Source organism: Schistocerca gregaria, chromosome 1 (genome assembly GCF_023897955.1).
Source record: "Schistocerca gregaria isolate iqSchGreg1 chromosome 1, iqSchGreg1.2, whole genome shotgun sequence".
NCBI lineage: Eukaryota > Metazoa > Arthropoda > Insecta > Orthoptera > Acrididae > Schistocerca > Schistocerca gregaria.
The window spans coordinates 840,467,894-840,485,203 of record NC_064920.1 but is presented as its reverse complement, the minus strand read 5'-3'; the positions used below and the strand labels follow the sequence as shown (position 1 = coordinate 840,485,203).

Genomic DNA, 17,310 nt, shown 5'->3' with positions numbered 1-17,310 from the left:
TGACATATGACATGGTTTTTGTCTGTACCAACTCTGCTGCAATCACTGCACAGCTTTTTTATGTTGGTATAGCAACTACCCAGCTCTCCACCAGAATGAATGGCCACTGTTGAACTGGCCAAGAACAATGTTGACCACCCACTGGCAACATTCTCGATTTCAATGGCTGCTTCACAAACCATGCCATCTTGATCTTTTCTTCCACCACCAGCTTTTCAGTACTAAGCAGAAGTTATTCCTACAACATTTCCTTCACTCCCAGAACCATCCTGGCCCCAATCTCTGTTAACTGATCACCCCACACCCTCCCCAATATCTTCATCTCCCTCTGCATTGTATTCCCCCTCCCAATACACCTCTCCGTGTAACATGAATGTCTAGCCTGTGCACTTGCTACCCGTCCCTCCTCCATTCCTCACCAGCAAACTGGCTGCCTCCCTCCAAGCCACTAGCTATCCACCCTCAAGCCCTCTTCTTCCCTCCCACCTTTCTTTTCACTATACCCATTTCACCTCACCCAATACAACCCCAAACGCACCTCAGTCTATCTGCCAAACTACACTCCTGGCATTGTGCATCCAGCTAGCACTATGGAGGGGCACTAGCATGCAGGTGTTTATGTCCTTTTTGCGTGTGCTTATTGACAACTCAAGACTTCTGCTCAGTGAATGGTTGCCTTTACTCTTAAAGCATGTTATGTCAATATAGTCTATTTAAAAAATTATTCTTCTGTCTTTTACATATGCCCTGTTTCTATGTGCATTTCAATAGACATGGAATAAACTTACCTATAAAGGGTGCCTTATATTTGAATGAAGCAAACTCATTGCTTTCAGGAAAACTAGATCTTCAATCAATGTATTCTACTCTGTTCTATTACTAGTAGCAGAATCTCATATATTTGTAAGTAATCTGCCACTGATTGTTAATCCAAAGTCTGCAATACTAGATGAGTCAGAAACAGCACTAATGGCATGGAAGTTTGGCCAACAAAATCTGCATCTTGTTAAGTCCTAACCTATTTGCTCCTGTTGTTGAGAGCAAACAGCAATCTGGTACAGTGGTTTTGGGTAGAAAGTAATCCTGAATTCTAGTATCTCATGTATGTTGTCATTGTGAATTTCATACTCCTACAAACTTTTCCTGCAGATGTCCTCAGTACAAATAAAACAGCTGTTACAAATGATTATTCAGTTGAAACAATCCTAAGCCAGACAAGTTTACAAATTTAAATAATAACTTAAAGGCTGTAATTTAGAATTTGGTAGCCAAGAACAAACATGTGTGGACAAATTAAATTAGATGTTTATTTCCTATTCACTTACAGAGTCGCTACATACGTTTGCTCCTCCATGGAACATACCCACCTTGTTACGAATCCATCACCAACAACACTCATGAGGTCATCATCAAACTAGGAGAAATAACCATCAGTAATACACACTTCAAAAGAATTATGAAAACAGGGCTTTGGGCACTGCCATACTCTAGTGAGTAATAACTGAGGACTGGATAAATTGTCAAATTATACCTTCATCTTTCAGAAATTATGTACACAAGAAAACATCATTATATCTTCATTCATTTAGATAACAAGAACTGAAGTGCCTGAGAAGTGTCAAAAACAAAATGGAAATAATCATCCATTCCATTATGCTGGGTGCTTTTCATTGGATGGTGAGACCATATATACCCTCCACAAGCATAATCACTAGGCAACACCTATGTGGCATGCTCCATATAAGTTGCAGCTGTCACCCTGTTGTATTCACACCCATTTTTTTGAATGAGAGTACTTGAGAGTTCTCAGAAAGTCTGTGGTGAAACAGGATGACCACAAACATGTCTGTCAAGCATGTCGCACACATTCTTGATGGGATTTAGGGAAGGGCCCACTACTGGCCATTCCTTTATTTCAATGTCCTGGCTTTAAGAGACATCCCTGGCACTTACTGCCACATGGATTCTGGAATTATCAAGCTTGAGAATGAATTCAGGGCCACTACCATATACAGCAGCCACCACATGGTCCAACAGGTTCTGTTTAGTATACTAGCTGGAGGTAAGGAGACCACGCACAATGACGGGATCCAAATGGCTGTCAACATTGACACCACCCAACACCATCACAGAACCTTACAAAATCTGTTGACTTCTTGGAAAAAAATTGACAGCTACTGCTAACCACACAAGGGCATAGCCTTTACCTTGGACGAGAGGAAATCTGGACTCATCTGTGAATAACACATTTTACCAATGATGAAGTTGTCAGATCCGACAGGAATGGTGGAACTGTAGGTGAGCTGCCAGACATTTTCATGTCAAGTGGAGTATTCAAACAGCATGTCTGGGTCATAAGGTGATTTCTAATAACCTGTTTCTTACTGTATGACTGGACACAGCAGCTCCAATGGCCTTTTTGAAAAGGTTCTGCCCTTATGAAAAGGTTCTACAATGCTCTGGCAGTAGTCATATGACACCACAATGCAGAGAAGGCCAAATATCAGTCTTCAAGTGAGGTTGTAAAGCATTGGCAATTTTGTTCAACACATCTTGTGTAGACACTCTTCTCCCCATAGTGTATCCAGAATCTATGGGAGGCATATGTAGAAAAATTGGCATATATAGCAACACAACAGAAATTCCATCCTTCTTGGATGAAACAGATTGTCCTGGCAACTTGTACTGCATTAAAATGTTCATTGTATGTGCTTGGTTGAATACAATGTCCACAAATGACAATCTGTGTATCTCACTTGCAAACTCTGTGCTACCACTGCTCACTTCTTTCTTGGGGAGCAGCAGGGGCCGATAGATGGCAAATGACATTAGTTGTTGCATACACTTAAAACAAAGGTCTAAAATTATGCAATATGACCACAGGTACTGCCTGTGTCAAAACAGATTTAATGTAGCACACATTGGTATACATGTCCCCTAATTCTTTTGAGCTGTGTATGTAAATCCCCCACATGTCTGAAATCTTGCCTCTACTGCCCCACCAAGCAGTCTGTGTTGGAGACTTTTAACAGTCATCATATGCAACAGAATTATAAGCCCAATGATAGCAACAATAGCTGGACCAATGATGCAAAAGAGGAGGGATCTTTTAAATCAGCAACCTGGAATCTATAATACAACCTTGATTTGTGCTTTGTGAGCAAAGACAATAAGAACATACTGCTACAAGCAACCTGCAGAATACTTCAAGACTTCCCACATAGCAAACACTGATCCCAGCTCTAATTGAAATAGGAATAACCATCCCTGTGATCCGGTCCTATTCCCATCCAAGATGAAATTTTAAGAAGGCAGACTGGAAGAACTTCTCCAGCCACCTTGACAAATGCTTAGGTTAGATTCCACCCACTACTGAAAGCTCCCAAAGATTCACAAGAGTTGTGACTGAAACAGCAAAGAGGACCATCCCTAGACGATTCTGCAAGTAGTGCATACCAGGATGGAATGTTCAGTGTGAAGAACTATATAAGGAGTTCCTCCAAGGAGGGGACAGAGAGATATCCAATGATCTGCTACTCACACTAGACATGGCTGGATGTGAGAAATAGACAGAAACAGTCCTGAACATGGCCTTCAAAAGACCTAGCAGAGAAGCATGGGCAATTTTAAAGAAACTAGGCAGAAGTCCTGAGGATGCAGAAGGCAGAACAGCCTCATATTCAGGCTGAACTGGAAATAATGATGTGACTTGTTCAAGAACCCTATGGGACAAAAGCACACACCACCCATATAAATCATGAATTTACAGCTTTGACAACATCCAGCACCAACCTTACTGAATTTTCCCAGCCTTTTAGTGTTGAGGAAATAACAATGGCACTCAAAGGAGTTAAAACAGGAAAGGCACGAGGGCCTATGCAGTTCATCCTGAATTCCCCCTTAACTGTGGTAAATATACCAAAGATGGCAAGCAGAGTTCTTTAGTGATATCATGATGAGATGGAGAATCCTGAACAAAATGAAAATGTTGAATGTCATCACTATACTTAAGCCAGTGAAACCAAGCAACAAGCCACAACACTAACACTCAACAGCCATTCTTACTTCTTGAAAATTCTTAGTTCTTGAAAGAATAATCTACAAAAGAATCTCAGCTACAATACTTGAGAAAATTCTGATTGAACAAGCTGGCTTTCACCCAGAAAAAAGCTTTACAGGCCAGATAATGTCACCCATGACCTATATAGAAGCAGGCTTTCAAAAGAATTTTAAAACATTCAATGCACTTATGCATCTCTCAACAGCTTATGACACAGTATGGAGACACAGTCTTCTCTACAAAATCACTCAAACAATCCATGCAGAAAAACAGTTGAACTTACTAATAGCATGCTTACTGGAAGGTCTTTACAAGCCATACTGGTCAACAGCTCTTTAAGGACTGCCTCAGGGATCTGTCCTCACTCCAATCCTGTTTAATCTGTACATATCCGATATGCCTGAAACTCGATCTCATAAGTTTGGATACGTCAGTGACTGGATGCTACAGTCGGACACTAGAATTTTTGGATAAATGGAAGCCACCTTAACATCTCATCTGGCAATAATGGGAACATACTTTCAGAAATGGAGACTGTAACTAAACACCATCACGACAGAGATGGCCTGCTTTCATTTGTGCAACAGAGCAGCAACAGACAACTCTAGGTCTATTTTGGTGACAAACTGCTTCACCGCAATCAGCAGCCAAAATATCTAGAGGTTACATTGGACTGGACCCAGTCCTACAAGAAGCATCTGGAAAACACCACTGCAAAGATATGGCTAGGAACAATATCCCACATGAGCTATGCAGAATGACCTGGAGTTCTTCCGTTGAAACTCTGCACACTTCAATGGACTAGTCTACTCTGCTGCAGAATATGGAGCTCCTGCATGGCTCAATAGTGCACTCACACAAACTCTCTTGAGGCACAACTGAACAACACGATGAGAATTATCGATGGCACAGTAAGATCAGCCCCCATCAAATGGTTGTCCACACTGTGATGCATTCTGCTCCCTGGCCACTGACAACAAACAGCTCTGCACCAGGATTTGAAACATATACAAGGCAACTAGAATCTCCATATCCATCTAGATGTGGTTATCCTAGAAAGAAACCAAATTTGATCAAGAAAACAGCCATGGAACAGTACACGCCTTAATTCACCTTAACAGACTCATGAGAAAAAGACTGGACAAAGGCTTTGTCCTCCACATTGCCGAGACTTGCCCTGCATAAGAAAGAAACCCCATGCCTTTGAACAATCACACAGAACATGGACAACGTCATGGCAGAAGAATACACTCTTTTCATGTATAGGACAGTCAAACAGCCTAGCAAATCATTCATCATATTGTTACAGAATGTCACAACAAGACCTACTGTGGAACTTTCAACTATTTACTGATGTTAGTGAATGATGCAATTGGTTATATTAAAAATTTAGATGTCTGTCTGTAAATTACATGGGTTATTGTTTGTGCTATCTCTAATATTCTGAAAAAAAAACCACAACAATCGAACTTATGAATAGTTGCCTTACAGTAAAACAAACAAAGCAGATGTAACTTGTAAAATTTAGGCACTGAATTTAAAGCTTGAAATAAAAATAATAAATGACATGTGATAGCAGATTCCGTAAATAACAACTTATTTAACTGATGTGTAAGTGCAAAGTTCTGAAATGCCTCACCTTCACAAAAGTTCAATAGTCTGTCTGAAAAAAAAAATACAGTTTAGGACCTCACATTATCGTCCTACAACTCACACTCAAAACGTTGAAGTCTTTCAATCTCTCCCAAGTCCACAAAAAATAATTCTAAGCCACAACTGCTGCTCAGAACCGAACATTTACAAAAGTATTTAAGACACTCTCTTTCAATCTCTCTCTCTCTCTCAAGATACATCAGGAAATATAAACAAACATGAACTGTTTATATTGAGTGTCTTTATATGCCCTATTCAGTGGTGTGCTCAGAACTGTTTAGGTGATATTTGTCTACATTAATGACCAAATGATTAATTATATAATTAACTACTAAATACATCTTAAATCTGCACATATGACACATTTGTATAAGCATATGTAATTAAAATAAACTGTAATACTGATTGCCCTTGAGACCATGACACAAGATGATCAATGTTGACAATTGATTTCTTCGGCTATTGTTTAATATCTTGTCTGTGACTATATGCACCTGGTATCTGTGGGTTATGAATTTTAATATGTTTATTTGTATAAGTAGGTCTACTGATTTATACACACTGACACAAGTTTCTTAATCCTCAGAGCATAACTATTAGCTAATTTGTCTCCATGACATAATGTGACTAGATTCCTGCAATGTTAGTATGGGATACATTCCTAATTTGACAGGAAGCCCATCATTGCAGTTTTGCACCCTCACTGAATGTAGTACTACTCAAGTTACCTTTCCACAGCAGCTAACGAATTCTGGGGTCCATTGATCTTTCTGTTACCTGAGGTGACTTGTGCCTGCCAGTCAGTGCCAGTGACTCCAACACCTCATGTTTTCAACCACTGGTCACTGACAGCCAAGTAGAGGAAGAGTCACTAGCTTCATCAACAACAACAGCGACATCAGTAAAATCAGTAGTAGTAGTAACATCAGTAACACCAGTAATATAAATGTCCTTAATATCAATAAAATGTCCTCAATATCAGTAGTGGTACCAACTACATTCCACCAGTCACAATCCTGGTACTGCAAAACACATCTCCCTCGTGCAAGCAACCAGCTCTGCTCTCTCCACAAGATATTATTACAGTTTAATCCTAACTATATACAGCACATCTCGAAAAGTTGAAACCCTTGCTCCCCAACACCTCGAACAGCACTTCAGACACCAGATCCACAAATTATCAAAGTTCTTAACATCCTAATCCTACCTTGGAACACCACTATCCATCAACACTTGTTCTACTCCCACATCAACCCCTAATAGCCCCCACAGTCTAACTAGCTGACCTTTTCAACTTGTCATATTCTCCAAACTCTCTCCCATCACTCGATGAAACCCAAAACCCAAACAAACTCAAAAGATTGTTCCATCAAAAACATCCAATTCCACAGGAGTTTCAGCCCTGTCCAAAGGCATCACTTAAAGCACCACAGGCAAGGTTAACGATGCTGGACTCATCAAAGACCTACTCTCATCTCCTGATCGTTACAGTGGAAACATTTTTTTGCTACCAATCCCTCCAACCATAGCTAACCTAATCCCAACATTGAACATTTCCTCTCGCAGTTCATTCCACCATCCAACCATAACCCCCCCTCCCCTCGCACCTAACCACCCCAGGTCACCTTCCCTACCTTGAACTTGGCCTCACCATCCTTCCCCAGGTCCTTCCTCAATAACACAAACCTCTCAACAGAAGAAGGGCAACAATTCACAATCTCAAAACAGGCCCTTATTTAATCATCCCCACTGCAAACAAAGGCTCCAGCACTGTCATTATGAATCACAGTGACTACATGATGGATGGCTTCTGTCAATGGCCTGACTCTTTCAGCTACGAGCTCTGCCATAGTGACCACCAACCAAGAAATCCAACATAACCTCCAATCCATGCTGAAATCCTTATGCCCATCCCAGAATCTCTCCCAAGTTCATCTCATACCTCATCCAAATGACCCCCTGCACACTCACATTCTACATGCTTCCCAGAACCCATAGACCTAACAATCCCGGATGCCCCATTGTAACTGGTTATTGTGCTTCCACTGAAAGAAGTTCCACTCCTGTTGACCAATACCTCCAACCAATCCCTTGAAGCCTACTGTCACACATCAAAGATGCCAACAACTTCCTTAACCAACTCTCCACCATATCCATTATAATCTGGACCGCTGCTCATTACTGTTGATGCCACCTCCCTAAACGGCAACATCCTTCATGCCTGTGGCCTTTCCACTACTGAACACTACCTCCCCAAACTTCTTTCTGACTTCAAACTCACTACTTCATTCCTCATGCACTTTACCAACTACTTGATAACACACACTACTTATTGTTTGTGGGGGAGGTATATACATAAATCCAAAGAACAGCTATGGCTACCTAGAGGAAACCTTCCTGTCTGGTTCAGATTCATTTATGATATTTTCATTATCTGGACAAGGTAAGACATGCTAACCTCATTCCTCCACAACCTCAACACTTTCTCCCTCACCCACTCCACTTGATCCTCCTCAAGCCCCAATATGCCATTTTCCTGGATGTTGATCTCCACCTCTCTGATGGCTCCACCCACATTTATATCCATATTAAAGTAACTAACCACCAACAATGCCTGTATTTTGACAGCTGTCACCATACCACAACAACAAAAATCACTGCCGTACAGCTTGGACACCTGTGGATAGTTTACCTGCAGTGACAAGAATTCTCTTTGGAATCTGACTTTCTTTCTGTCGGTCTGTCTGTCCATCCATCTGTTGAGGCCCCATTTTCCTCACGAATGGACACACATACCGAGATGAAGTTTGTCAAATTCCAAGGTCTATAGTTCCTTAGCAGTGTAGTAACTGTATATGGTTATTTATATGGCCTATTTTCATACTCACAAAGTCACTCATCAAAATCTACTGACCTAGAAACATGAAATTTGGCAAGTAGCAAGCTTTCACAGTAAAAGTACAGGAAAAAATCAGAAAACTGTTAAACTGTATTCATATGACACAAAAATATCTCCTTTGTCATTTTTTATCCAATTCCAAACTTAAAATTAAAACCTTCTTGAAGGTCTTGGAATTTCCGGGATCAATATCTTCGTTGTATTTGTGTCAGTAACAGGCAAAAATCATTGCAATTCTCGATTCTCGGGATATCTGAACCAGTGGCAGATACATATGGGGGCCACCCACAATGCCACCCGCATTGCCCCAACCAGTCAGCTCGCACACTATCCGTTCGTTTCTTTCGTCAGTCCACTCGACTAAATCGAGTAGTTGTATTTTGTAAGTTTCTGTCTGTCACATAGGGATCAACTTAATGGCTTAGTTCTGTTGAACACTCATCCTGACATTGATTGTCCTATTGACAATGTAATTAAGCAACTTGCCAGGAAAGAACAGGCATGTAGAATTCATCATTTAAGGAAGAGAAACCACAATTGTTAACTTTTTTATATCATAAGATGGCATTGTATTGTACAGTAGAGTCTCGATTATCTGGTATTCGGTTATTCAACCTCCTGTGTTATCCGACCCTTTCACCGTGCCAGCTTTGTGCCAGCCAACAATAGTTCAGTGACTAACGTGTTGTTTGTTGATACTCAGTTCATTGTCGCCGTCTGTTACTCCTCACTCCTCAGTGTTAACTTAGATCTGTAGTGGAGTGGACGTGTTGCACTTTGTTTATTGTAAAAATTTGTGGTGATGGCTTCAAAAGGGAGAAATGTGGTCGTTTCAATGGAAGAAAACTTAAAGCTTTAAAAAGAATAGACAATGGTGAAACTTTATTAAAAGTGGCGCAAAATTATAACATTGGGAAAACAACAGTTGGAGACTGGAAAAGGAACCGCAATGAAATTGAGAAGTGGTGTTCTCAGCGAGCAACCTCAGCTGTTTTAGAAGATCAGAAAACCATGAAAAAAATGTGATTTTGAAAAAGTAAGTGAAGCTTTGTTCCTATGGTTTACTCAACATAGAGATAAAGGCGTACCCATGTCGGAACCTATTTTGCAAAAAAAAGCCTTAAAGTTTCATAACAAACTAAATGTAGGTGAACCTGATTTCACAGCTAGTGTAGTCTGGCTCGATAGATGGCAGGAAAGATATGGAATTCGGCAACTTAATGTCTGTGGTGAAAAGCTTTCAGCAAGTTTTGAAGCTGTTCAATTGTTTACGAATAAACTTCACAAGGTATTGGACAAGGAAAACTTAACAGGCGATCAAATTTTTAACTGTGACAAGACTGGTCTCAATTACAAAATGTTACTGGGAAAAACATTACCGTCAAAGGCCAAAGAGGCAGCGCCAGGCTACAAACATAGCAAAGAAAGAGTGACAATTCTTGCATGCACTAACGCCACAGCAAATTTGAAAATGAAACTGTCTAAGATAGGTAAGTCAAAAAAACTGAAAGCATTTTAAAATGTATCTAAAAATGCTTTACTGGTGGAATATTACAACCAAAAAAATGCTTGGATTTTTAAAGAATGGGTTTTAAAGAGTCCGTGTCACAAACTGAAAAGTTTTTGAAAGTCAACAACTTACCCCGCAAAGCACTGTTGCTTCTAGACAATGCCACTTGTCATCCTAACGAAGATGAACTTCAAGATAAAGATATAAAGGCCATGTTTTTGCCTCCAAATGTCATATCCTTATGTCAGCCTATGGACCAAAGGACCTTAGATACACTGAAGAGAAACTACCGCAGAAACTTGCTTTCCTCTTTAATTAATGCTATGGACAAGGGAGAAGACATGCTAGAGCAGTTGCGCCATATTCATTTGAAAGTCGTAGCTTATGACATGGTCAAATCTTGGGAGACTGTTGGAACAAATACAACTGCAAAATCCTGGAAAATTTTGATACAGCAAAATCAAGAAAATTCTCCAGATAATGAAAATCTACAGCAGCAAACCAAAACAGAAAATACTACCCTGCTTTCATTGTTATGAAAAGTTATGGGATGTGCTGATGCCACAGAAGATGACATAAATGAATGGATTGTCCAGGATGAAGAATTTGAAGTGACAGATGAAGAAATAGTCAACATGGTAAACGAAAAAGAAGAAGACAAAGAAGCGGATGTAGTGGAGGAAAGTGTGCCAAAGATTTCTCACAACGAACGACACAAGGCCTTAGAAACTGCTTTAAAATATGTAGAGCAACTGGAGGAAACATCGTCTACTGAGGTTTTACTTCTTAAGAGGCTACATGATTTACCAGCAAAAACAGCAAGCAAACAAAAGACAATTACTATCTTCTTCACACAGTAAATATCTATTCAGTCTAATTTGATTTGTATTGTATTAAATGTTTAACTCATTGGCCTACTTTAGTTTAATTTTTGTGTTTTTTTGTATTATTTTCCGTGTTATCCAACCTTCCCACTTATCCTACCTTGCCACGGCCGGTTTAGTTCGGATAATCGAGACTCTACTGTATATGTGTATAATCAGTTTAAATAAAAATTTCTTGAGCTTTGCATGTGACTTGATTATTTTTTATTACGATGAAAGTAAAGGTAGCCGAAGGTATCTTTGGCACCACCTCCTTGACGTTTTTCTGTATCCGCCACTGACCTGAACTGTCTATATACGTAATTAAGTTTGTATGGAATGCGCAGAGCATGAGTACTACTTTCATCTGCCCAACATTTTTACATGAAAACTATTATTTTATATTATTTTTATTATTTTAACAGAGAAGTTTTTTTATCTATTGATGATTAGAAATATATAGTAACAATATTGCAAATCATAACTAAATCTTTTCTTTAATGCAGCAACCTGAATTCATGTGGTCAGAGGAGTACCAAGGAGCTTTATTTTCTGCATTCTTCAAAGCTTTTGATAAACTTCGAGAAAGAGATTACTTTGTTGGGGAAATGATATGGAATTTTGCAGATTTCCAAACTGCTCAGAGTAAGTAATCAACAGCAGCATAATGATTTAAGGCACTGACTGCCAAGAGGCTGCCACTGGTCACAGCAAAGCCCCATACCTGACACCAGTGCCTGTCCTTTTGCTACTTGACTGTAATAATAATAATAATAATAATAATAATAATAATAATATCATCTCGTTTTAGCCACGTTCTTGATGATGTGTTAATGATATCTGTCGAGTTTTTCAATCATCAGGCTGTAAAAGTCATTCAATGTGTGTCAACATTCTTTGCTGGAAATACCAGTTTCAACGGTGCAGTAAACCATTCTGACATATACAAAGATGACAAACTAAAAAGATTTAAAGCATGTACACTGGCTTCAACATTAAAAAACTGAATATTTACTGTATTGTGTTGAACAATCAACTATTGTGTGTCAGGTTGTGCATGATTTGTCATACTAAAAGAGCATATTCAAGTTTGAACTACTAGAATCAGCACTACATCAAATTTTTACACAAATCTGGAATGATTTGCATAACAATTTGACTTGTTATTTACAATGCTGATTATAGTGTTTCATAGATTTAATCTAATAAATAAGACTCCCATACTTGTCCAATAACAGTATGGCAGAAGTTACATTTTTGGTGAAAAACATTGTATGGATGTATGTCCTACAGTGAGTACGACAACTTTGTGTACCTGGGGATGATCCAATGATTTTTAAAAACTTCCTTGACACATTAAACCACTTCCTGCTCAAAATAATCAGTCACATTTTTGCAAAATATAAATTGGTGCACCAGATGATAGTGCCTCACAACAGTCTAGTAGCGTAATCCTTCCACTGTCACACTCAGACACTAATTGGAGACAGAACTAACTATATAATTTGTTCAAAAATTAATTTAATATTCACTGATTAATTGCAGATTCCAAACGTGCTGCAGGAAATAAGAAGGGAATCTTTACAAGAGCACGGCAGCCCAAAATGACAGCACATATGGTGAGACAGCGGTATTGGTCCCTTGCCAAAGAAGATTATAATGCAACACTTCCTGAAGATCTTAACCCCTATGTTTGCAGTACTTGCTGAAATTGGGGAAAATGTGCTGTATTGCATCCATTGCCTGTACCAGACATCAGCACATTACTTGGTCTATACTACACCTATTTACTAAGAACCCAAGATTTTATTTACACACAAAAAAGAACAGATACATGGAATTATTTTGTCTGCTGCTAGCTGCAGATCTATATACATACTTGGGCACAGAAATTCTAGAACAAGTGAAGAATTCCACCTGCCATATTTCTACTAACACTTCTGAAAATATATTGTAGGTACTGATAAAAATGTTGATTTAAGTAATATTTTATATGTTGTGTAACATACATTTAACAGTATTAAATTTTGTTAATTCCACACTAGAAGACACTGTGCAGTCAAAAATACCATGCACTGTTATTCTTATTAACAGTGATTTAATCCTACAGTTTGTAAAGAATGTATTTTTTTTTATTTTGTAATAAAACTGGAATATAACATGAAGCTTTTACTTTGAAAATGTGAGTCAGTCCAAGCTGCATTATCTTGTTAGAGGACCTCTTTCCTGCAATACAGAACCCTCTGTTGTCTGCTGAGGATTATGTATCCAGTATGGGATTTAAGTACTGCATTCTTTAAGCATCAATCATGAGCATTTAATTTATGACACTCAGAAAATTCTAGAATAAGTTCTTGGTTTCACAAATATTATTAAATTAAAATAACTGAAGATTTTTGCATTAAACCAAATAGAGATATGTAGAATTTTTTAACCCAATCTAGGATGCAGTTAAATAACACATACCAAACAGTTTCTTCAAGTATCAAAGAATTAATTGCTTCTCTGACTTCAAATGTCAACAGAGTTATTTTTATGTGAATGCATGCTGTCTGTCTTCTTTCAGACATGTGCGAATAGGATAGGTGGGAATGTAAGCCAGGGATTGTGCAGAGATAGTCCACACATTTATGATAAAGATTGTGTCCAGATGGTGCAGTGGCTAATACAACTGCCTAGTAAGTAGGAGATCTCAGATTCGAGTCCCATTCCAGCACACTTTTTCATCGGTTGCTGCTGATTCCACATAACATTCCAATGCAGCTGATATCATTAGTTCCTTATCTTTCCTTCACTTTTTGCCCGCTCCACCTTCAGTTACATGGAATTATATTTCTCAGTGGTATGTTTTATTGTAATAGTTCATTTGTCTTTGTTTTTTAAAAGTCTAGTACAAAGGGAAGAGAGATCATTGCTTACTCCTTCATTTACAAATTTCTGGAATGCAGATGACAGTGACCATGTACAAGTGAGTGAGCATGTTTGCAATCTTTCAATGTACTTTTAAATGGGTCTATCTGCCACACAATATCTCCTCTATGTGGTGAGTAGCAATTTATCCAGTTCCATCCCAGATTTGCCATTGTTTGATTTCTAACATAATTTATCATACTTGTGGTGCTTCTAAATATAGCTCTAAAAAGTAGTTTTGCAAAGACAGGGTAATGATATTTATGGTACTGCAAGAATTTCTCTCATTTCCAAATATCTAGATATGACAACATTGATAATGAATGTTCATAATGCTAAATATCATCATAACAAATCATTCATGGGTCTATGAGTCCATCCATTTTACCACAACACAAATGATTTCAAAAGCTGCTTCACTACGTAGGCCATTTGCATATTCCCTTCCAGAACAAGTTTCTCTGAAGTAGGGAGGTGAGAATTGTCTCATCAGCATATCCTGCACTCTCGCAATGGCCTTGGCCTAAACATCCACTAACCTATTTTCCAGTGCATCACCTAACTTGTTCTCTTCTCCCTTCTGTCCACACTCCTCCTTCTCCATCAATATCATGTACTGTTTTCTCCTACTACTCTGCCATCCCCATGCAGACATCTCTCTCTCCCCTTCTGCAGAACCATCCCTTTCTTTCCATGTTCCATGTCTCCCTCTTCATCTCCACCTACTTCTCCTAATTCCATACTAAATCTCCCTCCTCTCATGGCAATGGCCCCTTTTCAAACACTTCATTTCCATGCTATTTACAACATATACTCTACTATCGACTCCTGCTGTCCAACCTGACTGTTAGTCAATCATCACAAGGAACTTCAGCTTTTCCAGTTCCATCAGATCCTCACTCTCACCAATCTGGTCTTTCATTAGCGTACAGTCCATGGTCAAGCCCATATCTGACAGCCTCTACTCCTTTTACAAAATCCTTTTACTCTATGACCACAATCTCCTGGATGCCAACACTGCAGTAGGAACTCTTGACCTTTGACAACTGGAACAGCATTCCCAGTACCACCTGAGGAAACTGCCCCGGGTACTCCTGCCTTGTGCCCACATGGGATTATCTATAACCAAGGAAAAAGCTTACTGCTCTCACTTCTCTTTCCCCCTCCCCTGTCATTCCTTCATAGCTACTCACCATGCCTTGCTGACTTGTTCCACCTTCCATATTCCCAGAAACTCCCTCCACCATTCATGAAACACACTGCTCTTAAACAACCCTCCCCTAACACTGTTGTCAACCTTTCTGCCAAAACTATGACCCCTCCAGAAGTCACAGTACTTATAAAGGACCCTCATTCCTTTACTCATTTTCAGCCACGGAAACATTTCTTCACCATACACCCCACTGTCAACAGCCAACCAAAACCTCCACACATAGCCTTGTTTAAAACAGTTTCAACCTCCCTCCAACTGTGATACTCCTCACTTTCATCCGGTCATCCCTGGTAATCTTTCAGAAATTCCTTACTTCTAACCTGGTCTCTTCTTCATTTCCTATTCCTCGTCAGTGAGTTGAACATTAATCCTTTGGAATTCACAGCTATCTGTAACCTGAAAACCAATTCTACACTATCATCCCCCCCCCCCCCCAGAGACAATGTTCATTAATTATAGTGACTATGTGCCTGAGGGTCTCTACCAACTTTCCAACATCTCTACATACAAACTTTATGACCATGACCACATCACCATGACATTCAGCAGTTCCTCAATGCCTTAGGTCAAGGCCTTACGACCACACCACAGTGTAACACCTGAATCCAACTCCTTCCTCACACTAGCAACCCCCTATGATCCTACTTTTATTTAATCCCCAAACTCCACCAACCCAAACCAACAGATCCCTCTACCAGTTATAATATTGTGCCTACTCCCATAGAAAGAACATCTGCATTTGTTGACCAGTACCTCCAAGCTGTTGTCCGTAACCTCCCATCGTGCATTCAATACACTGCTCACTTCCTTAATCACCTCTCCATAGTTCCTGAACCATTAGCAAGAGACTCTGCCTGGTCACTGTGGATGTGACAGCCTTATACACCAGCATTCTCAATGCCATCTTTGCCAACATCTTCCAGATATGAAGCCCATCACCTCTCTCGTAATTCTCCGAGCCAATCCCATCCCGACCCACAATTATTTCACTTTGAAGGCCAAATCCATTAACAAATCCATGGTACTTTAATGTGTACTCTCATGGCACCATCGTCTACCAATTTATTTCTAGGCCATTTGAAGGAATCCTTTCTATCTAGTCAATAGCTAAAACCCCTCATGTGGTTCAGATTCACTGATGACATTTTCATGATGTGGACTCATGGCAAGGGCAACCTTCGCTCCTCAACACCTACTTCCAAATTCACTTCACCTAGTCCTTCTTAACTCAACACGCCCTCTTTCTAGATGTCAACCTCCACCTCTCAGATGGCTCCGTAGCTATGCCTGTTCATATCAAGTGCATCAGCTACCAACAGTCCCTCCACTTTGATAGCTGTCACTCATTCCTTGTCAAAGAGTTTCTTCATTATAGCATCATCACCCATGTGCACTGCATATGTTGTGGTAAGCAGATGATGTCAAAATATACTGACAATTTTATCAGAGATTTTATTGACAGACAATATCCTACCCAGCTCATCCATGAACAGCTCTCCTGTGCCATCTCCTCCTATGACACTAGCAAACCCATTAACTACCACCAACCAGCACTCCTCTGATCATCCAGTACCACCCTGACCTTGAAATAGTCAACCACGTCCTTCACCAGGCTTTCGACTACCTCTCGTTTCTCGTTGTGCACCGAGATGGATATCCTACCCACATCACTCAAGGCAGCGTTCCGCCATCAACCCACCTTATAGACTATCATTTACCATCCCTATTCCAAACCTGTTATCAATTCTGCACCCCAAGGGTCATTTCCTTGTGGTCAGCCTAGATTCAAAAACCCCCATCTACCCCTCACTACCTCTTCCCACCACAGGCATTTCCTACCCAATAAAAGGCAAGGCTACTTATTAAAGCAGCCATGATACATATCAGCTATGCTGCAATTACTATACAGCACTCTATGTGGCATGCACTGTAACCAACTGCCTAGTCACATTAAAGGCCAATGCCTAACTGAGGCAGACTTGACCACTGAGTTGCTCAGCATGCTGCTCACTGTAATACAAATGACTTACACAGTTGCTTCACTCCACAGGCCATTTGGATACAACTTTCCAGAACAAGTTTTGCTGAACTACATTTGTGGAAATTCTCTCTCCAGCATATCCTGCACTTTTGCAATTGCTCTAGCACAAAACTCCACTAACCCATTTCCCAATACTTCACCTTACCTTTTCCCTTCTCTCT

At 39.8% G+C, this 17,310-nt stretch overlaps 1 protein-coding gene across 1 annotated transcript in view; it reads left to right on the top strand.

Annotated features, from left to right (window-relative positions):
- LOC126272404 (beta-glucuronidase-like) overlaps positions 1-13,166 on the top strand; it is a 126,706-nt gene extending 113,540 nt beyond the window's left edge. Inside the window, exons 12-13 of the mRNA XM_049975236.1 lie at positions 11,492-11,630; positions 12,531-13,166. Of these exons, the coding sequence (XP_049831193.1) occupies positions 11,492-11,630; positions 12,531-12,694 (303 nt within the window). The 3' untranslated portion in view covers positions 12,695-13,166. The remainder of the gene's footprint in view (positions 1-11,491; positions 11,631-12,530) is intronic.
- Positions 13,167-17,310: the final 4,144 nt, after the last annotated feature.